General features: G+C 41.4%; 1 protein-coding gene across 1 annotated transcript in view; it reads left to right on the top strand.

The window, feature by feature from the left end:
* The window catches only part of STPG2 (sperm tail PG-rich repeat containing 2), a 781346-nt gene extending 765626 nt beyond the window's left edge, over positions 1 to 15720 (top strand). Inside the window, exons 14-15 of the mRNA XM_089691642.1 lie at positions 8960 to 9111; positions 15487 to 15720. Coding sequence (XP_089547768.1) covers positions 8960 to 9094 — 135 coding nt within the window. The 3' untranslated portion in view covers positions 9095 to 9111; positions 15487 to 15720. The remainder of the gene's footprint in view (positions 1 to 8959; positions 9112 to 15486) is intronic.
* The last annotated feature ends 8077 nt before the right edge of the window (positions 15721 to 23797 follow it).

Raw genomic sequence — 23797 nt, 5'->3', positions numbered from 1 at the left:
CTCAGTCTGCAGTCGATGATGAGTAGCTTTCTTCACCAGCGCAGTGAGGAAACTACTAACCAGCCGCAGCAGCAGCAGCAGCATCAGGTGGACCTGGAGCAGGACCTCAAACAACAGGCTTAGGCCTACTTGGACAGCACCCTGCCAACCGAGGTAGACAATCCCCTTGACTACTGGGCAACGAAACTTGACCTTTGGCCCCAACTAGCTGAATTTGCCCTTGAAAGGCTGTCATGCCCGGCCAGTAGCGTGGCATCGGAGCGCGTGTTTAGTGCGGCAGGAGGTATTGCAACTCCGCGGAGGACACGACTGTCCACCCAAAGTGTGGAGAGACTCACGTTTGTGAAAATGAATCAGGCGTGGATTAGTCTGGATTTCAAACCACCAGTTCCTGACACAACTGACTAAATCCGCCATGAATCATGCCCCAAACATGTGCCACTTTCAGGTCTCCTCACACTGCTGGTGTGTTCCATTTTTTGTCATAGGGTGCTGGCAGATTACGGGCCTCCCATAGCTGCTGCCAGGCCCCTAATCTGCCATGGGCCCCTATACCGCCTCCTCATGCTGCTGCCAAGTCCAGAGTCTCTCATGGGTCCCTGTACGGCCTCCCATTGCTGCTGCCTCCATCGCCACACTCTGCCATGTGCCACTTTCAGGTCTCCTCACACTGCTGGTGTGTTCCATTTTTTGTCATAGGGTGCTGGCAGATTACGGGCCTCCCATAGCTGCTGCCAGGCCCCTAATCTGCCATGGGCCCCTATACCGCCTCCTCATGCTGCTGCCAGGTCCAGAGTCTCTCATGGGTCCCTGTACGGCCTCCCATTGCTGCTGTCTCCATCGCCACACTCTGCCATGTGCCACTTTCAGGTCTCCTCACACTGCTGGTGGGTTCCATTTTTTGTCATAGGGTGCTGGCAGATTACGGGCCTCCCATAGCTGCTGCCAGGCCCGTAATCTGCCATGGGCCCCCGTACCGACTCCTCATGCTGCTGCCAGGCCCGTAATCTGTCATGGGCCACTGTTGTCGCTTGTTGGCATATTCCGCTCGTTCAGATGCTCCTTCTCCTGCTACTCCTCTTCACGGATTCCGTCAGCAGTCTTTCTTGGAATCCGTTTCCAAGAGACAACAGTTTGCGAGCACGCACCCGACGGTGCAGAAGCTGAACGTCCTCCTGTCCAAGTTGCTGCTGCCAGGCTCGTAATCTGTCATGCGCCCCTGTACCGCCTCCTCATGCTGCTGCCAGGTCCAGAGTGTGTCATGGGCCCCCGTACCGACTCCTCATGCTGCTGCCAGGCCCGTAATCTGTCATGGGCCCCTGTACCGCCTCCCCATGCTGCTGCCAGGTCCAGAGTGTGTCATGGGTCCCTGTACGGCCTCCCATTGCTGCTGCCAGGCCCGTAATCTGCCATGGGCCCCTGTACCGACTCCTCATGCTGCTGCCAGGCCCGTAATCTGTCATGGGCCCCTGTACCGCCTCCTCATGCTGCTGCCAGGTCCAGAGTGTGTCATGGGTCCCTGTACGGCCTCCCATTGCTGCTGTCTCTATCGCCACACTCTGCCATGTGCCACTTTCAGGTCTCCTCACACTGCTGGTGGTTTCCATTTTTGTCATAGGGTGCTGTATGGCCTCCCATTGCTGCTGCCTCCACCGCCACACTGTGGCTCCACACTCTGGTTTTGGCCCCGTGACTGCCCAAATGAGTGAAGTGTGCGGTGATTCTAAGATCGACGGCACTCATCTGCATGTCATACTGACTGACAGTATTATTTCTCTTCCCCAGCAGACTCCAAGGGCATTTAAATTAAAGGTACAGTGTTCTGCACTAATATTAAGTCTCTCTGAAGCCTAGAAACACCCTTTTTTAAGTTAAATTCACAGCGAATTTATTCGACTCGAATCGAATATTGTCCACGAATTCGCCGAATCAGTCGAATCGAATTTTTCATTTCTTCGCTCATCTCTAATAAGAACCCCTGCTTTAAGCCGTGGTTCACACTGATGCGGTGCGGAATTTGCAGCATTTTCTGTGCAAATTCCGCACCGCATCAGAATCTCACACCATTCGTGCGAACCGCTGAGTGTGTGTATGTTAAGTTAACAACATCCCAAAAGCGGTCTGCAAAATGCGGTGCAATGTGCAGAATCGGATTGCATAGGTGTAAATACCCATGTGATCTGATTCTAGTGCGGACCCAAAAAAAGGTCCTGCACCTTTTTGGTCTGGGTGCAGTGCGATTAGTGCCATACAAAATGTATGGCTTCAATCGCACCGCACACAAAGCGCATGTGATTTGCACAGGAATGTGGTGCGGTTCCTGTGCAAATCACATGCAATATGCCGAACAGCATATATGTGAACCCAGGCTCAGGGTTAGAAGTCCATATATTGGTATGTCCTAGTTTTCTTCACAACACTCTTCACAACTACTTTTCCCCCTTCTTTATGATCATTTTGCACTTTACAAATAACCTAGTGTGTTGAAATTAAATTAGGATTTCTTTAATAGTCTATGCCATCCATAGGTTTAAATTTGATACTGTTATCCTTAAATATATTCATGCATGCATTTTAAAATTATCCTCACATTTAAAGCACCTCAAAATTCCTGACAGTCAAACAATTCAAATGTTTATTTTTTATATATAACGATTATATTGTGTTTTGTGTTTTTTTTCTTTTGCTTGTAAAATTAATATACTACTATGAAGTACTGATAATATACGCAGTTTAAAGTTAATAGTCACAAGAGAGATACTTAATTATAATGCAAGGTAGTGTGGATTTCTTGCATCTCATTAAATTAAAAAATTCCAGTATCATTACCTGCACATCAAGTGCCAAAGAACCTTTTCTCTGTCACTAGTCACTTTTTATTACTGGAATCCTACTTTCAAATTAGTGAATGTGCTGTTCCTAAGTTCCTGTTGTCTGATGTGTTATTCCATTGTTCAGTAGTAATGTTTATTCCCCTATATCTTAGAAGATGTAGCATAGTCACAGCTGCACTTATTGCAGTACAAAATCTTTCAAGCCTTTAGTTGCATAAGCAATCTTTTTAATAGATGTGCCAGTTGTCAAGTTGTTTTTTATACACTTTAATATAAACACTCCTTTATCTAGCCCAGGGAATGGAGATCACAACCTTCATGCTAAAGGTGAATCATTACCGTTACCATCTCTTACATATGTGATTATCTTATCTGTGACAGCTCACACTGATACAGAGACTGCAGGGAAATTAATATCAACACCAAATCACAGCCGAGAGCAGAGGTTTTCAAAACATTGTGTCTAATGGCAAATTCTCCTCATATTTATTCAGATGAAAACATCAGTCTGCATGAAGTGTGGTGTTTAGTTGCTATGCACGTTGTGTCTGTAGGGTATGTTTGGCTTTTAAAAATTATGTTAGGCTAGACATAAGTAAACTGCCATGGCTGCTGCTTGTTTTTAAAAGTGAAAGCTCTGGGACCAGCATCCCTATCCTTACTATGCTGCTTAATGGGTTCCTTAATAAATGTGCAAAAAAAAAAAGGTTTTAGAACACCTGGTCTGCAAGTCAGGTCAATGACTTACTAAGAAGGGAGACAAGGGCAAGTATTACAAGCTTGGAGCTGGTGAGGCAATCTTTTCTGAAGTTCAAGTGTCTAGGTCTTCAAAGGGAACAGGAAGGTCGCACTGTCCCAGCAGTTCTCTGCTCACAGTCCCAAAGTTCAATGAGCAAAGGGTAGTCCATTTGTACAATAAAATTGCGTATAAGGTAGGGTACCACCCCGACCTCCTGGGTAATTGTTCCACACAATGTGGCAATTGTCAATGGCACCAATGGATACTCCTTGGTATCACCATGTATGCACACTGCCCTCAAGGTTCTTGTTACGAGGCCCACTTTTCCAGCTGGCCTGGTATGAAAAAATGTTGCTGTGCTCCTAGAATCCAGCAGCACTCGGGTGTGGAGCTGGTTCACCCAGAGGTTACACTCAAAATTCTCTTTAGCTAGATCCAGGGGGGCAGTGCAGACCCTCTGGGCAAATAGGGATATTTGCTGCACAGTTCCACACCCTATGGACTCCTCCTGCAGGGGACAAGGAGTTTGGACATAGCCCTGGGAATGGCATCACCAGCATGGCATGTTCCCTTTCCTTTGTGCTGGAGTGGAGCTATAGGACAATACAGTAGGTGCTCCCTGGTTCTCCTGAGTTCTGGTTCCTGGGTTTATGGGTGGCTTGATTCTCCTTACTGGGAGGGGTCGTCATGTGGGTGAGAACCCACATACATTCAAACTGCCACCCTTAAAGGGACTACAACCCAAATAGTGGATAAACTTACCTGTCATTCAGGACCCAACCCTGGAGTTTTGTACACACAATAGAACCATCATAAAACAGAAGGTATTGAGATAATTTACTTCCATTATAAATCCTAAACATAGGATTTTAAAATGCATACATAGCCAAAACTTTTCTTTTTAGTTTTGGATAGAGTTGCAAAGGCTTAAAACCCTCTAAAAAGTCTAGGGAATTCTTCTCATAGACAGATGTCACCAGAACAGGTGTACCCATTGGAAACTTTCTCCTCTATTCCTCTTTTGGTAACAGCTGAAAATTTTGAAATTTTCATCCCTTGCTGTCCCAGTGACAATGGTCATGAGAACAAATAGAGAGGATGAATCCACATAGTGAAGACAAAACAATAGAAACTTAACATGGGTTCTAATCCTTCCTCACTGTTCCTAAACTGTTAAAAAATTGATACACTTTAAAGGAGATAAAAAAGTACAACATATATTTTGCGTTAAAGTGTACAAGTGTATAACATCAACATTGAAATAGTAATATAAACAATAAATATTTCTGACGATCAAATTTAAGCTGTGGCGATTAAGGGATTGTTTAGCTCATTGGTAGTGCTTTGCAGTGAGTTCAGTCCATATAAGGTATGCCATTTAAGGGTTTGTTGGCCCACTTTTATTTAACCTCCCTAGCGGTCTGATTATGTCCATATTTCTCTGCTCAAAAAGGTACATTTTTTTCCATGGAAATATGTATTTTTTTTATTGTAGGCCTGTAATTTTTAGGAATAACTCAATGAAATCTGTCTGAACAAGAGTCTAGTAAATATCCCAGGAAACACGAAATCATAAATTATAATTTAATAAATAATCATAAAAAAATAATAATATAATAATAATAAATTTAATTCAATAAAATAATCAAACCAAAAACACTGAAATTTGAAATATAGCGCCAAGTTCACACATCACTGAGCAAAGTCGCAAAATCATTTTCAGTGTCTGATGACAAATTTCCCCACAAATCACAAATCATTATCAATCAATTCTGCAAGTGGTTTTAATTTACTATCACTGTTCTATAGCTGATCTAAAACTGCTTTTGATCTAAAGGGACGCCATGGACGTTTCTCAGTTTCCAGGCAGAAAGAACAGTAAAAATGCAGGCAGGGCACAGGACAAAGCACTAGGGACAAAATATATGTGAAATGGTTTGATACAGTAATGTTTTACTATGTGATTTTAGTGATTTTAGTGAATGTCACTTTTTGTCATTTTCAAATTTCCCGCCGTTCTGTCCCCCGTACGTCCCGACGCTCGCAGGGGACGGAACCCAGATGACAGATGCCGGCATCCGCCGGATTACATTGCTGGGGACACTGCAGGAGGGACATCGCGGGAGCTCAGGACAAGGTAAGTGATCGAGGGATCCCAGAGCAGCGCCGCATGGTAAGCCCGAGTGTAGCTCGGGGTTACCACTTGTGGTACTGAAACTTTACCCCGAGCTACACTCGGGAATACCGCCAGGGAGGTTAAACAGAAAGAAAAAGTCCAACAAACAGCTTCCCTTGCAGAAGGTTTCCACCATCAATACGAAATTAACAATATTCAGCCTGCTGACTCTCTTTGGCTGCCCTACTGCCCCGTGCCTTGGTCCTCCTGATCTTCCAACACAGCATCCCTGCACTCTATATAAAGGCTGTATCTCTGTCAGCTCCCTGTCTCTTTCCTGCAGCTCCCTGCTTCTCAATCTCTCAGTTTGACTGTCTTGTCCCTGACAGCACCATGCAAACATGCACACCTCTTTGATCGCTTACTTGCAACCACACTCGGACTCCTTGGAAGGGTGGAGCTCTGAACTATGGTCAGCTCCTAGATCAGGGGTGTCAAACTGGTGGCCCTCCAGCTGTTGCAATACTACAAGTCCCAGCATGCCTCTGCCTTTGGGAGTCATGCTTGTAACTGTCACTCTTGCAATGCCTCATGGGACTTGTAGTTTGGCAACAGCTGAAGGGCCACCAGTTTGACACCTGTTTCTTAGAGCTAACTATGCCTCCGGAAAACTCCTCTGTGACACACAGGAGTACATATTCACAGGGCATAATGAAAATGTGTTACTGAAATAAAGGATTTACATGTGCGGAATTCTTCACAAAGTAAGTTTACAGTCTTTATGATCATTCTGATTAATACAAGTAGACTAGAACTAAGAAAAATCAATGCAGAAATGAATATATGATTTTACATTTTGACCTTTGGTGCATGTTAATTCTTCATATCAAGATAGTGGTGGAGATGTGTAAATCACTCCTTTATGAACTATGACACATGACTATTTTGTGAACTACGTTAGAGAAGATAATTGTTCATTTCAGTGGCATGGTTCACCAACCTTCAGAAAAAATGCTGGTTTACAAGGAAAATGTAGAAGGCTTAGAGCAAAGGAAGTATAGAGCTATGACAGCACACTATATTATTGCAATTATAATGGGCTATTTCTGGTTTAGAAGTGATAGCATGACTTTTCCTGATGTTTACTTTAAATTGTTGCACTAAGCTTGGTTTGCTGGCTTACATGTATATAATTCATATTTGCCACATGTGCAGGAGATTATCATTTGAAAAGTTGTATTGTTCTCACAAATTAGAAAGGCACATATACTGTAGAATTCAGAATTGTAAATCGTTTTATCTGTATGGTATTTTCATAAGAAGGAATTAACTAATACGTACGTTTAACCACTTGCATACAGGACACTTATACCCCCTTCCTGCCCAGGCCAATTTTCAGCTTTCAGCGCTGTCACACTTTGAATTAAAATTACGCGGTCATGCAACACTGTACCCATATACAATTTTTATCATTTTTTAGAGACAGATAGAGCTTTCTTTTGGTAGTATTTAATCACCCCTGGGTTTTTTATATTTTGCTAAACAAACCAAAAACTACTGAAAATTTTGAATTTTAGAAATAAGTGATTTTTCTCCTTCACTGATGTGCACTGATAGGCTGCACTGATGGGCACTGATGAGGAGGCACTGGTAGGTGGCACTGATGAGCATTGACAGGCATCACTGATGGGCAGTGAAAGGCAGCACTCATATATGACACTGATGGGTGGCACTGATAGGTGGCACTGACTGGCACTGATATGCAACACTGACGGGCACTGATAGGTGGCACTGACTGGCACTGATACGCGGCACTGATAGGCAGCACTGACTGGCACTGATAGGCAGCACTGATAGGAGGCATTGACTGGCATTGATAGGTGGTACTGAAAGGAAGCTCAGATGGACACTGATATGTGGCATTGATGTGCACTGGTAGGCACTGATATGTGGCATTGATCAGGCACTGATGGGCACTGGCAGGTGGCATTGATGAGCACTGACAAGTGGCACTGCTGGGGCTACACTGATCACCAGGGCACACTGATCATCAGTGCCCTGATGATCAGTGTACATGTCCCCTCCGAGGAATGCCGATTACCGGCTCTCCTCTCCTCTGTCAGAGCGACAGCTTGTGAGGAGAGAAATGATGATAACCGGCATTTCCTTATTTACATGCAATCAGCTGTGATTGGACACAGCTGATCACATGACCGAGCCAACATCTTCGGCTCTTTCTGTTGATCGGTGATCCGCTGTGTCCGAGGGTCCATCATATCCTTATATGGCGGGCAGGAGGCAGTTAAAATACCTTTAGTTTTTTCTTTTTTTTTTTTTTTAGTATATATAGACAAGCAAGCAGCTGTTCAAATGTAAACCTTTACTTTTATTGTACTATCCATTGAATATAGATTTATTTATGAAAGCTGCATTTTACAACCTAACCATCTTCCAATAAAGTGCATACCCCTGTGCTTTTCAATAAACACACACACACACACACACATACAAATAAATATCAGCACTAGCTAGTGACTACAACGGGCAGGAGGAGACTAGGGAATTTTTCCTAGTGAACACATTCCAAATCTATGTAGCAAAAAGCATTGGGCCAAAAAGTAAATGTTTCATTGACTTCTAAGCAGATTTTATGTTACACCATATTGGCGAATGTAAGTGCACTGGGTATATTTGCCCTGATTCGATTTCCGTACAGCACTTGGGTGCATGCTGGAAGTACCAGGTGAGAATAAGATGTTAATTCGAAGCATAACAATATTTAACCAGATCTTGGGCTACTAGGCCCCCCCTACCAGATCTTAAGTATAACAGGACTGAGTTTGCTTTTTATGAGTCGTGTTATGCCATATGAATTTGATAAAAAATCTTTTGTAGATTTCGTACATGTGACATGGGGGATCCTGTGTTTGTTTTCCAGGAGCACTATCTGTATGGAATGTCTTCTTTCCATATTAGTTTGCTTTTCTTCCAAGTGTTCTGGTTTCAAAACACCAACACAAACTTTCTGATGGGTTATTTCCATCAAGAACTGGGCTTAATCTTGTGATAATCTCTATGACTCTGAAAGGGACATTACAGTTTATGCCTTTTGGTGAAAGAAACTAATAATAATAAACAGTTCCTTTTAAAGTGCTTCAGCATTTGGTACCACAAAATAAATAAACTAAATAAATATTCATTTAGTTTAATTGCAAAAATCATACCTAATTACGTATTAAAATAATGTGTTTTTATTATTTGTGTTTATAGTTGAGCCCAGTATTTAAAGACACAGTGCTTAAAGGAACATTTAATGCAAGCCTACCAAACCCATTGCTGAATCAAGTGGAAGGTCCTTCACGGAAGGACATAGCAGATAAACAACCATTTTCCCTAAGTGTCTAACACTGTGTAAATCACTGGTAAGTAAAAGTTGACTATGTTTGGATTAAATGTTCATAATGCAAAGAGTCATAAACTATGCCACAAGCTAACCAATACTACAAGTACATTTGAGTAGTAATGACTAATTTTTGCAAACATGCATGAGTATAGACACACTGTTATTCAGTAAGAGACAAGTGTCCTAGTCATGGGGTGTAAGACCTAATTTCTTAATATAATTTCGATTGATTGTCCCAACTTTTAATGCAGTGATTGTCAATTTACCTGATACAGAAGACAGCACATAATATTTAATGTGTATAATGCAACAGAAAACTGTAACACTGTAGAAATGAGATGAGATGATCCCAAAATGCGGTAATGCTACAGGAGTCTTTTGATGATAAAACACGTCAGTCAGAGCCTCCTACTGACATCATCGTGCTCCCAGAACTGCTTATAGCAAGCCGGCTTGGTGATTATGAATTAGATTGATTTTATTGCAATGTGAATGTATTTCTATCTATGAATAAATGCTTTTAAGATGATACTACACCATGGTGAGGCCTTTATGTTGCATGAGTATTTCAGTTGAATATTGACATTAGGGAATTGGCTGCGTTTAGAAGTAGTACAAGTTTATTGACATCCAAGAGGCAATCCTAGAGCTCTGTCTGACCATTCTTATCTTAAAATGGTAAATATTAGCTGGTAAGCAGACATCTGATTATTACTCTGGGTGAAGTTGCATGTCATGCACATCGTCTTACACCATTACTGAAAAATATTTGAAGCACTTATTCTTTCACTTGATGGGACTTTATTTGGACACTTATTTATAATTCATTTTATTATTAATTCATGTTTCTGCTTTTTGCACACGGATATATATTGATTTATACATTGTGTTACTTTAAAATTGTTTGTTTTTCATTATTATCATATTTGTGAGTGCAACACATTATTACTTTGTCATTTATATGAGAAGGGATATCTTCATGTGTGTGTGTCTACTGCTTAGCATTATCTATTTCTTTAGGCGTGGTTTTTTTTTGTAAATTTGCAACAGAGATTATGTGATCAGTTATAAATAAAAGAAAACAAATATATATATATATATATATATATATATATATATATATATATATACACACATACAAACGGTTTGCCTTTCATTTCTATTTTAATCAAAATGGGTTGTTTTGCATGGTAAGGGATCATATATACTTTAATGTCAGCCTGAGATCAATTTGTACTTTGCTTCTATTCCTTTATTGACGTCAATGTGAATGCAAGGTAAATGCACAGTAATGTAAATGCAGTTTTTATTAAACCACTTGTAAGAAAAAAACCATTTGAAACACAACATTTTAGTTTTAAATTCAATTACTGATTCAAAATTTAACTGCTGGATATCAGTAGAGTCAACATAATGATATCAGAGCATTTGGTTTGGAAGCAGTGAAGGCTCTCTTGTTTGTTGCTTTATTTTGTTTCCTCCATACAAATACATGTTAAATGATTGGGGAGTGCAAACCCATGGCATATAAATACATGGTGAGTGTATAATTAATAGATGTCAATGTATGTTATTTGCAAAGTAAATGCGTACTTTGCTAACCATAATGGGTCAGTCCACCAAAATAATTATTTTGATTAGGACATAACGCTGGGTTGATTATGTTTTGATTCACAGATGTCTTGGGGAATCTAGTAATTGGATCTCTGCACCTAAATTCAACAGGACCAAGACACATTAATATTAAGTATAAAGTATATTTGAATGCGGAATATCATACTGAACAAATCAAGGTCATACACATCACATACAAAAGGGGAGATAGCAGTCTCCTACCTCCTGGGTGAAAGCCCCATCCAAAATACTCTGTATTTGGTATCTCTGGTCACAAAATATAATGCTGAACAATAATTTACCAGTTTCCAGAATGCAACCTGTACATAGTGGAAGGTATTAGAATAAAACTGTGTATAAGGGAGGTCCACGATACAGTCATACATGTGGTGACCTCCCAGCCACCAGCCCTTAAACCAGGTAATAAGTCAGATGGCCTCTGTCAACACCCCCCGGGCACACATTAAAATGCATTGTTTATTTATACTGTGTTTATACAGTATTTCTAGCAAATGTTCTGTGACTTCTGTGAGCTCTATATTCTTTTACCAGAGATTGTATGTAATTTTTTAAATCTGTTGCACACAATAACAAAAGAATTGTTAAAAAGATAAAATTAGTATCTGCTACTTAGGTTTTCCCCACAGTTGGAAAGCCTGCAGCATTTATTAAACCACCTGTAAGGAAATACGTTTCTGAAACATAACATTTTATTTTGCGACTCTTATGCTGATTTAAAATGTAACTGCTGGACATCTGTGGAATTGACAGAACCATATCAGCACTGTTGGTTTGTATCCAACGAAAGCTCTCTAGTATATTTCAAAATATGGACAGGGGAATTTACCACAGATGTTGAGGAATAGATGGCAGGTTTTTGCATCAAACACACAAAGTAGACATTTTTATGCATGTAATACACATTGTGATATTTAAAACATCCAATATAGTGGTTAAACAAAAGCACACTTGTAAAAGTTTATTTTGTTTGAAATTGCCCTATAAGAAATGATTTTACTGAATTTACTAACTTTTTAACTGACTTTTTCTTGATTTAGAAATAAAATGAGCATTATAAGTAAATTGGGTAATTGTGCTTTAGTCAACATTCCCTGTTATTAGAGAAGGTAACCTCAGACAACTGCACTGCACCCTAACAAACAACATGCTTAGGGGTCACCTTGCATGGAAGTCTATATGCTCTTACCCCATAAAAATATGAAACAACCCCTCCTCCTCCTCCCTAAACTGTGTAGTAAGATCTAGCAAAACCAAAAGACATATAGGCTACATACTACAATGCACTTTGGTGTACATGCTCCTCCTACCTTGAATCAGATAACTATGGCCATTTAAAAGTATGCATTCCCTTTGTTTCCCAAGAACACAGAAAGTTGATAATCTGAAAAACACATGAATTTGCTAATTCTTGGTCTGAAAGCACTCATAGGCCAGAACATTGGAATTTCAGTTAGTTCAATAATGGTCATATGGTAGACACTCTTTTTAGAGGTTTCATCCACTTTTAGGCCTCATGCATATTCTGTCTGGGGCATATGTTGTAAAATGTTGTGTATTCCCCTGCCTAGAAGAAACAGTTGCTGCATACTGCCCATAGAAATCAATTACAGTGGCTATATTCAGGTATACACTGTTACCTGTGTAACCACATGCATGTGTTTGGAAATACAACCCTTATATACAGTCTGTATCCAGAGTTGTATGTCCATACGCATGTGTGTGGTTATGCAAGTACCAATGTATACCCATGTAGAGCCACTCATAGAAATCAATGATAGCATACAAACCAAGAATGTGTAGTGCGCTAACTCCTCATCCAGACATATAAATGAAATTAAAAAAAAAAATCCTCCAGTAATCCCATGCTAGATAAATCCACACTCCAATAAAAGCCCAACTCCCAAATCACAGAACGTCCCTGAGGAAGTCACGTGACCAGTGATGGAACATGTGGGTGGAGCCTAGTGATATCACTTCTGGCATTGTGCAAACCAGGAAGTGTGGTGAAAGGAACCATTTTTGTCATTGGAATTACATGCCTTCACTGTTTTCACTTTGTGGGGGGCTTTTAATAGCTTAATATAGGAAATATTTTTTATGGGGTTGCACTATGATTTGTCCTCTTTTCCACTGAGCATTTACCATCCCATTGGGAAGCTGAAATCCGGTCTCTTAAAGGGCTAGTAGCAAGGAAATAGCTACTAAGGGATAGCGGTGAACAAGCAAAAGATTTACCAACGTTTATAGTGCTTATGGCCTATATGATATATGGGTCAAGGAAGAAGGTGAGTGCATGGCACACTCAATGGTGATGGGAAGCACTTCTGTATATGTTGGATGAAGTGAACACTTTACAACATTGTTGTGGAGCACAGTGTGTCTTGCTGTAATGTGAGCGTATAGGTTTTGTGCACTCAACCATTAGTTTTAACTTAAACAGTGTTGCACTACGATATATATTTTTGTATTTTATATACACATATTCGGAGTCGTGATTGGGTGAAGAAATTTTGGATTCATTGCGACATGAAAGGATTCACTTCTGTAAAAATGCATTTGACCTATTATAATTTGTAGGTCAAACTTAAAGGTGAGCAGGGAGAGTATCTTGAGTACAAGAATGTCTTCCAGAAAGTAATTGTTAAATGCACTAATTTGGACATTCTGTAATTTGGGAGTTGGACTTGTATTGGAGTGTGGATTTATCTTGCATGGGATTACTGGAGGATATTTTTTTTTTATTTCATTTATATGTCTGGATTATGTCTTGGTTTACATAAATTTTAAGTGAGAGTACAGTTAGTGAGTGTGTGCTGCAATCTTCCTTTGTTTATTTTTATTCAGGGTGTAGCAGTGCACGAGTGTGAGCCTTTTCACTTAATGATAGGATACAGCTGAATTTGGGTATATGCAGCAGTTATGCACTCCAATTTTATGGCATATGGCCAGGTACATATAGCATATGACCTTAAACAGCTTTTGATTGCAAAACAGATCAAGATAACTTACCACCAACATGCAAAACAGATCAAGATAACTGACCACCAACACTTTTAAAGCTGAATTTGAGGAATTCAGCTACTTTGTAAAACCTGCAGACATACCATGAGTTAAGTCTACGTCTATCCTAGACTTATTTTTATTATTCTCATCTGACCAGTTGATTGTGCTCCAGGGAGATAACTTCCAGAGCTCCGACGCTGCTCACTGTGGTTTCAGTTTCTCCAAGAGCAGAGTCAATAGAACTGCTATGCCCCCACCCCTCTTTCTGCCCATTCACATAAGTCTTTGTATTATGTGAACTCATTCACAAAATATAAAGGCTTCTGTGAATGAGCAGCAGTGGGGAGGGGTGGACATAGCTGCTCTGTGTGCTTCTCTCCTCTCACAGCTGGAGTGTATCCTCCATACATATAAGTAATAGAGATAAGTTCAAGAGGGGACATGCACCGAATTGGACTTACCTCAGAGGGGGAGAGTTACTAAAACTGGAACACTCAGAATCTGGTGCATGGCAGCTAATTAGCTTCTAACATCAGCTTGTTTAATTAAGCTTTGACAATAACTTGGAAGCTGACTGGTTTATATGCAGAGCTGCAACCACATTTGCATGCTCTAGCTTTAGTATATCCCCCCCCCCCAGCTGTTCAGTTTTTTTGTGGTTGAATACTGGTTTTAAAAATTTGGATTCCCCATCACTTTCTGTCTGAGTGCCTGTGAGATGCATGGAGCAGGCAGCTAGCTCAGTATAAATGAGGAAAATCCTCATGATTGCAGCAGTTCTTCACCTGCATTACAATGGCTGGTGAAATTGTCTAAATTATGTAGCTCTTTCATCTTCTACTTCAACCAGGAGCCTGGACTCTCAAGTGACTGCGTTTTCAATATAAGTCGCAATGCAAGTGGCTCCTACAATTTGGAAAGATATAATGCAGCTGGGTGACCCATCATGTGAAAAACACTACAGGTAGCCAGGAGCATTTAAACCCACCCTATTTACTTAAAAACATCAGTTTATTAGGGTAATAGTTGTACAATGTACATCAATATACAGTATAGTATATATGCTGGTTTACTGGAAGTGTAGAGGGACAGGGAATTTTATGGGGATATACCACATTTTTTAAACTTTTGTGTTCTTTTGTACAAACAAAATTTTATCTGGGGAGTGAGAAGCAGTTTCTTGAATTATCCTAACTACAGGTGTATTTTTTTTTGTTTTTAAAGTTTGTTTTACAGGCTGTCTTTTTAGCTTATTATTCTAATCATTCGAGTGCCAGGGACTCCAAACCAATACTTTTGGACCTGGTAGTCAGTGTTCAAGAGTCTAACATTTTGACAAGCCCAAGAAGTGTGTTTGCTAGTTTGGCTGTTGTAGTTTTGTTCTTGGTTAGTTACATTATTTATTGCAGTAGAGCAGAGTTTACTGACTACCAGTGTCAGAAGTATTGGGTGTCTTGCTGTCTAGAAGTAGTGTCAGCATAGAGTATTTAGGTAGGGACTGAATGTGGTGTATTTTGCCTTTTGGTCATTTAGAAGTATTGTATGCTGATTGTGTAAGTAGCTGTACCATAGACTGGCACCTGCATCTTTGCATTATTGGCAAGCATCCAGGTAAATTAACTAGAAGGTGACCACTGATCTGTGACACCAATAGTAAAAAGTAAAATGTGTTTCTACAATTATGCATAGAATTGTACCCAACTTAATGAAAATATTGCATATCATTTTCATAATTATTTTATTTGTTTTGCTACAGCTAAGCCTCCCTAGGCTGAAACCAGAAGCTCTACATATATTCCTCACCATTCTTATGAAATACCTACATATTATTCACTGGACTGTGCTTAAACTGAAAAAAATGACAAAAGAAATATTATTGCTAACATTTCCATATGGGTGTCTAATTTTGCATGTACTGTATTACTATATTTTATCAAATTTCTTACATTCAAAAAAAATCATTTTAATAAAAGTTAATCTTCCTGATTAATTATATGCTTCTGGATTTATTAAAGGGGAGTTATTTTTTGGTACTAGCAGCTTAGCTCTGTTATATTTCAACACAACTTTCCAATTTTCATTGCAATTTGTTGTGTATAGGGCTGCCTGGTCAGGATGGCCGTGCTGACCCATGTCTACAACCAAAAGCACCAACAATGGTCATGTGAGCATCATTACTGGACCATGGAGCAATTGAAAAAGGTGGCCTAGTCTGATGTACCATGTATTCTTTTACATCATGTGGATGGACAAGTGAGTGTGCTTCACTTACCTGCAGAAGAGATGGCACCAGAATTATGCATTATAGGAAGAAGGCAAGCCGGCAGAGGCAGTGTGGTGCTTTTGGAAATGTTCTACTGGGAAACCTTGGGTCCTGCTGTTCCTGTGGATGTAACTTGACATCTACCACCTACCTAAACATTGTTGCTGATCAAGTGCACCCCTTCATGGAAACAGTACTCCCTTCTGGCAGAGACTTCTTTCAGCAGGTTATTGCGCCCTGCCACACTGGACAAATGTTTCAAGAATGGTTCAAGGAACAGAACAAGTTTGAGGTGTTGACTTGGCCTCCAAATTCTCAAGATTTCAATCCAATTGAGCATCTGTGAGATGTATTTGAAAGACAAGTCTGATTCATGGTCCCACATCACAACTTACAGGACTTAATGGATTTGCTACCGACAGCTTGATGCCAGATACCATAGTACATATATGCACATTTGTTTATTTAGCCAGGTAAATATCCATCCTGCAGGTGCAGCTTTAGGCTCCTTTTCACATGTTCACTGTTTTAAGAAGAAATAGTGTTTACAGAGCTCAATATTTCAAGTTTTAATTTAATAAGACAATTAAATAAGTCAGAGTGGTGACTTACACCCCTCTCTTATTCTTGCTCCCGGCCCGAGAAACACTGACAGGGACATGCAGCTCATACCCTCCATTTTCCCTCACTTCCAGTCCTGATGTCAGTTTCTGAAAACTCTGCCCACTGCTATCAGAGGAAAGGACCAGCACAGTGATGTAGCAGTCATAACAACAGAGAAAACCATTAAAATAGGTATTTTCTTGGCAATTAATATTTCTTAAACATCAGAGAGACAGTACAACCATGTTTATACTGTCTCTCTGATATACAGTCATAGTATGGTCATACTGCACATTGTTATTGCACCCAAGCCAGAGAGATAGCTAAATAGCCTGAAACAGCTGTGTGCATTTTGGAATACATGGCTCTATAATATTCTTGATGTGCATCTGGCCAATGGGATGTAAGGGAATGAACTGCATGGTTACGCCCACTGTCTAGGAATGAGGACTTATCCTCTTATTTTTGGGATATATAATGGAAGGTTTTACTGTTCCTAAACATCAGAGAATAATAAAGTTTAACTTGTATATGTGTTGCTTGAATGTCAACTTTAACAAAACATCTACTTTTCTCTTTTATGTGAAATATATGTATTGACCAATCTGAGCCCTTTTGAACCTGTTTGGTACATCCAGAGCTCAAGGGGTTAAAATACGCTCATGGCTTCAGTAGGCGCCGTAAGCTTGCTTTTGTTTTGTGTTGCTGCCTCTTGGCTTTTGTATGAAAGCGATTAGGTGGCTGTACAGTTTTGATATGTAATGTTTATGGAGCTTGTTTTCTGGCCTGAAGAAGGGCTGCTACCACTTGGTTAGAGCAACTGGACTCTGTGAACCTTTGCCTCTCATTTTCCAGGCCATCAGGTGCAGGCTCTGTGGACCTGGATGCAGCAACTTCCCCTTGAACAGAAGGTCTGGGGTTACTACAAATGGTATTGAATCTTCCAAGCTGAGTCACAGCAGCGTCCGCAACCATGGCAACTCGGGCAAAATGGAATCAGCACTATGACTGTGTTTGAGGACCACCTGAACCTCGCCAAAAACCTTACAATTAGAGGAATTGGAGGGAATATGTAACCCAGGCTGAATATCCAAGGATGGTGAAGGCAGTCTATGCCCTCTGCCGAGGGACAAGGAGCTGTTGACAAAAAGCATTTGGTGTTCTCTGGAGTTGCTGCCAAGTCTATTTTTGGGACGCCCCATCCCTGGGTTAGAAAGGAAAAGGCCTGGGGGCTCAAAGATCACTTGTTGGACAGGAAATTTCGGCTCAATTAATCAGCTTTTAGGTTTTCCACTGCTGTAACATATCTTGAAATTAGATATATTAGGTGTGTATGGGTCTAGTCCAGGATAGGGCAGACTTCTACCAGTAAAGTGTGGCACCTGATACCCCCTTGTCTCTAAATGTAGGCTACCATGACCTTGTTTTCCAGACATAGAAGTACCCTTTTGCCCTCCAATAAAGGACCAAAGGACCAAAAGTTAGCAGGGCTTGTATAGCTGCCTTTCCAGGGTTGCAGAGCTGAGTTACAGAGTTGCATAGCTGAGTTCCAGGGTATTAGAAACTATCCCTTGGGGGTTGAACACCCAGTGCCTCTGGTTGCCTTTTGTTGTAATGTGCACCTCTAGGTGTGTGTGGGAATGATCGGGCAATGTTTCAGAAGGTTGAAGACCCAAATCCACCACCGAAGAGATTGTTTCATACTGCAGGGAATGATGATTGATTGGTGCATTGAGACTCCATCCCACTGTGCAAGAAAGGAACACTGGAAGGTTCTCATGTGCCATTGGGCTCACTGATTGATGGCGAAATCACAAGTACCTCTGAAAGGCAGGATGAATCAGCATGATGGAGATATGCCTCAGATAAGTCTGCAGACAGCATCAAATCTCTGAGATTTATTGCCAGCAGTATTGATTGAAGGCTCTCAATCTTGCAGGAGTTGAGCAAGTTCCAGCTGAGGCCTTTTAGGCCCCTGTTTTTTTCCTTACTAGGAACAAAGGGGAGTAAAATCCTTTGCCCTGCTGAGATATTGTCACTTTCAAGATTTCTGAAGATTGTCCATGATTTATTTGACCATTATCTTCCTTCTCCTCTGATCTGAGGGAAGCCTGGTTGTTTGTAGATGATCGCTTGGGGCTTTCCCCTTGAACAACCACCAATGGTCAAATGAAACAGAGGACACCACCCAAGGATCTGAGACAAGTTCAACCTACACCTGTGTGTAGTGTCGGAGCCTGACCCCTACCACAATAGGCTGCACAGGCATGCCCTAAAAAGTCTTTAGCTGCTCAGCCCCCCGAGAAGACTTGGATTTCTGGAGGTCTAATAGAGAAAATTGGCCCTTCTTTGAGTTCCTCTTGAATTCCCTACCTGGCCTGTAGGATCTGGCCTCTATGTACTTATTCGGAAGATTGCATCTGTAGGAGGGACCCATCTGGGTTTTGGGTTTCCTCTCTGATGAATTAGACCTGACTTACTGCTAGTTACTTTGGAAATGGCTTAGTCCAGCTTAGGACTGAATAGGTTGACACCATCATAGGGCATTTTTTCACCAATTGGAGCTGTGATCAGAAGGTTTACCCTGGGTTCTTTCACTAAGTATAATCTTGCGAGCCTCCCTTTGATACCTGTCTTTTTGTCAGGTTTTTGCCATTTGTCCTAGATAAGTTAATTGAGTTCAATGATAAAGGGGAAGGTTTCTGGTATCCTTTTAAGGTTGGGAAAATTTCTTCTGACTTTGCGCAGTGCTTCTTCCACATCCTGCCTGCCAGCTTCCTTGACTGAACTGTCAAAATGTTCCACCAGAGAATAATAAAATCCAGATACCCCTTCAATTTCCTCATTTTCAGAGAAGCTCATGGAGCTGAAGCAATGGTACTCTAAGTCAGGAGCAGATGCTTCCAAAATTGACTCCCTGACAGATTCTCTGATTCTGCATGTATGACCTGCATATAGCAATTCCATGATCACAGTAGATTCCTCTCTGACATCTAGTTGCCTCTTCCATGCAGGAGTGGCAAGCCAGCTTATCTGATAGAGCCGAAGCCCCACAAACTTAGCATGCATTATCCTCTTGGTTTGAGTGGTGACCCCAAGAGGCCAGACAGCAGTAAGGGAAGGATGATACTGCTTGCCAGAAGCAATGATGATGGGAGGAATACCTGGGCCATCTGCTTTTTGAGAGGGAGGCATGCCCGGAGGGTTCTCTATGTTTTGAAGAGGAGGATCTAGATGACCTGGGAGGGCTGTCAACATAAGACAGCATCAGTCATGTGGCTCTCTTTTGATCTATATTCACTACTTACCCAACCCTTTACTTGTAAGTTGAGAGTGGTCTGCCTAAAGAATATAGCTCATGAATAGACAGACAATACAAGCAAAACCCAGAAAAGTGGCAGGCTAACATAGCCCAAACACATACATGCAATGTGCCAGCAAGAATGATACAAAGGTACAGACCAGAAGAGAAGCAGGGTATGACGGAACGCCTGTCACCTCGATTGAGTGACTCCATCAGAGAACCATTTCCTCACCATGGGACATAGGACCAAGGTATTATAGCTGAGTATTGCACCCAAGACTAGAAGAGACTAGCTTAGATTCCAAACAGGAACTCCTTTATTAAACAGAAATACAGTTTTTATACACTCCAGAAATAGGGACGTGTCCCCACATGAACAACAGAACACATATTACACATTGGGATAAATATCCCATACTGATTAGGTAAGAGCTCGAGCACAGTATCCTAAACCGTGCAAATGTTAAACAGTACAGCCAACAACTAACAGTGGTCTAATTAACAGTAAGCTAATCAACAGCCAAGCACCTAAACAATGCTTTGATTTATATGGGAGCCCACCGCAAACAGACTAGCAACAAACCCACCCCTGAATACACAAAGTATATTACACATGCTGTCTTTCAGGTGTTTGCTTTCACTTGTATAATCTGTCCATCATCAGACAAAACTCATACAATATTCCAACAGTCTGAAAAGTGGAATAAATGTATTTATCTTCATAGATTTCTTAAGGGAGATTGTTGATAATATTTATATCCCAAATAGAGGGGCTTCTTCAACCCAGTCTGCATGAGGGCCACCACATTACATCTTTCCATCCACTCCAGAAGGGAAGATTTGTCTTTATGCAGAGAATTAATCCAACCCTCACTCTCAGCATTCATCATATTATTATCCAACATCACAGACTGATCTGCTCTCTACATGTGATCAGAGGCTGAACGGAATTCTTTTCCATGCTATGACTGGATGAAGCAGACAAAATCCCTGGTCTCCTCCATAGGCCATAATCAGTGGGTAGAAGGCTAGCCCCTAGTCTCCTCCAAAAGTCCTTGTTCCAGTTGGGTCTGTCAAACAAGGTCCCAGCCTATGTGACGCAAAACAGTGCAGCAAAGTCATAAAGACAGGAATTGTTTTTAAAAGTGGAGCAATTTCATTGCCGAGCATGCTAAGACGCGACCTACAAACTTCGGCGCCAGCTTGGAAACTGGCAAAGGAGATGCCCCGCTGTTGTCACTTCCTACTGGCATACTCAGGAGCCCTGAAGCACAGCCACCATCTTGGAAAAGGGCAGAGAAACACAGGAGGTCTAAAGGGCTTAGGAGAACAACAGCAGAAACTTAAATAAAGGAAAGACGTAAAGGAGAACTGCTGCAGAGCACCAGGCTTGTTCAAAGCACTTTGCAATGCTGGTCAGCACACTACTGAGACAACCAGACTGGGGTTCCCTTCATAGAGTTTGCTTAGAAGCTGTACAGAACAGGGAATTCCACCCAGGAGAGGCTGAACCTGGATGGGGCAAATGTGGTAAATGTGGTAAGGGGTAGTACACAGTCTATCTAGTCCCAATCAGGTGAGGAAAAAAAAGAGAATTCTGTGCTGGGGCCTAGAGGAAAATTTATAGTAATTTATAGCAATTTATAGTAAACCAATCCTTTCAGGTTGTGGGGCAGAGACACAACCCAGTGTATGCAGCCATGATGCACCAGGAAATGGGGATTAAATTGTGTTTATGTGCATTAAAAGTGTGTCATAAGAACAGCATCACAGCAGGGGTGTCAAACTCATCACAGGATGGATTGGCATTATGGTTGCCTGTCAAACATGGGTTGTATCTGTAAGACTATATACAGTAAATGTATATACTTTTTATCATATTAAATAATTCTCTACATTTGATTATTACTGATTTGCAATAATTTAAAGTGGTTGTAAAGGCTCAAGGTTATTTACCTTCTTGCATTCTATGCATGAAGGTAAAAAAACCTTCTCTGTGCAGCATCCCCCCTAATACTCACCTAAGCCCCCCTCTCAATCCAGCGATGTGCACTGGAGTCTCAGCTATCCCGGGATTCCCTCTCCTTATTAGCTGAGAAATTGGCTCCCGCTGCTGTCAATCACAGCCAGTGAGCTACTGAGAAGAGATAGGGGGAGGAGCCGGGCCGCATCTCCATGTGTGAATGGACACACGGAGAAGCGACTGGGGAGTGCCCAGGCCTGGGTGCTCCCATTGCAAGCTGCTTGCTGTGGGGGTATTGACAGGAGGGAGGGGCCAAGAGAGCTAGCAAGGACCTGAAAAAAGGATATCCAGGCTTCTCTGTGCAAAACCAATGCACACAGCATGTAAGTATGTCATGTTTATGATTTTAAAAAAATGTAGGCCTTTAGAATCACTTTAAGACTTAAGCTGTAAAGGGCAGGCACAAGGCAGCATGGATCCCACTCACACTCATGTAGCAAATGATGCAAGTCTGAAAAGCAGAGTCGCACAGCTGGTATCATCCTCAGGAAAATGTATTGGAGACTGCTCAGACAGAACATGGTTCTGCCATGTGGTTCTGCCTAAGCAGTTTCCAATAAAGTTTATTGTGTATGTGGTGTGTGACCCTCCTTTTCAACTGGCATAAAATTGTATTATTCTCATAATAATTAAAAGCAGATGTCCAGAGCACCACCTTTACATCAGATGTCAAGAGCCCCCCAGCCTCCCTTACATCAAGCAAAACGTGAAGGGTCTGAATGAGGACTGGAGTCAGATGCCAGAGTCTGCTGAATGATGAGACCACAGGAGGCAGGAACAAGGGGAAGCGGTGGCTGCACAGAGAGGTGCAGAATCTGTAGGAGGAGTTCTGTTCTCATGTCTGCTGCTGACTGCTATTATATCTATGTAATATCAGAATTATTTTTGCAAATTTTGAAGCAATCTGCACATTTAAAGTAGAACTAAAGGCAAAACATTGTTTTTTCTTGTTGGAACGTGTAATGGAGGGTTATAACTCCTGTCAAGTTTTCTTTTGCCATATTTGTGCTATTTCAGATTTCCCTTCACCTTCTGTCCCATAGCCAAAATATGAAGTAAGATGAAAGTTCTGCAAAGTGAAGGAATCCCTGGCTGTCACCAGAACTAGTGTCCCCATTGGAAAAGTTCCCCTCTGTTTGTGTTCTGGTGACAGTCCAAAATTTGGAATTTTTACTTTCACTCTTGGTGATAAAGTTAAACAGGACAAATAGGGGTTTATTTACTAAAGCGGGAGAGTCCAAAATCAGACTCCCTTCTGCATAGAAAACAATCAGCTTCCAGGTTTCATTGGCAAAGCTTCATTGAACAAGCTGAGGTTAGAAGCTGATTGGTTTCTATGCAGAAGGGAGTCTGATTTTGGACTCTCCAGCTTTAGTAAATAAACCCCATAGAGTCAATCACCCTAACAAGGAAACAGACAACAATAAAACCTGACAGGGACTGAGGAAAGCATACCCTTCTCGAAATTCTATGATTGGGTTAGAGCATCCACCCCTGTGGACTCCTGGGATGCATACCTCATAAAAAACAGGGGTGTCTTGGCATTCAGCAGGGACTCAAAAAGATCTACCTGAGGGGAAACCCACTTCTGACAGATCCACTGGAATGCTCCTTGGTCTAGAGACCATTTGTTGTTGTCAGCAAAGTTCCTCAGCAACAAGTCCACTAGCTGATTCTGGAAAGCTGGAATATAGGAGACCCTGAGACTGGCCAGGTTCTTCTCTGCCCACAGCAAGATCAGGGCTACTTCTGGAATGTAGTTCTTGTCTCAAACTTTCTCCTTCTATTTCTGTCCTGGGGTATAAGTCCACTTTTTCCTCCCAGTGACTCTATTGATTGCAGTGTTCAGCCTTTTTCCAAACAGGGCTTTGCTG

Source organism: Staurois parvus, unplaced genomic scaffold (genome assembly GCF_062004578.1).
Source record: "Staurois parvus isolate SC_StPar_1 unplaced genomic scaffold, SC_StPar_1.0 ptg000566l, whole genome shotgun sequence".
Lineage (NCBI taxonomy): Eukaryota > Metazoa > Chordata > Amphibia > Anura > Ranidae > Staurois > Staurois parvus.
The sequence above is the reverse complement of the archived record's forward strand: the minus strand, read 5'-3'. Positions and strand labels throughout refer to the sequence as shown.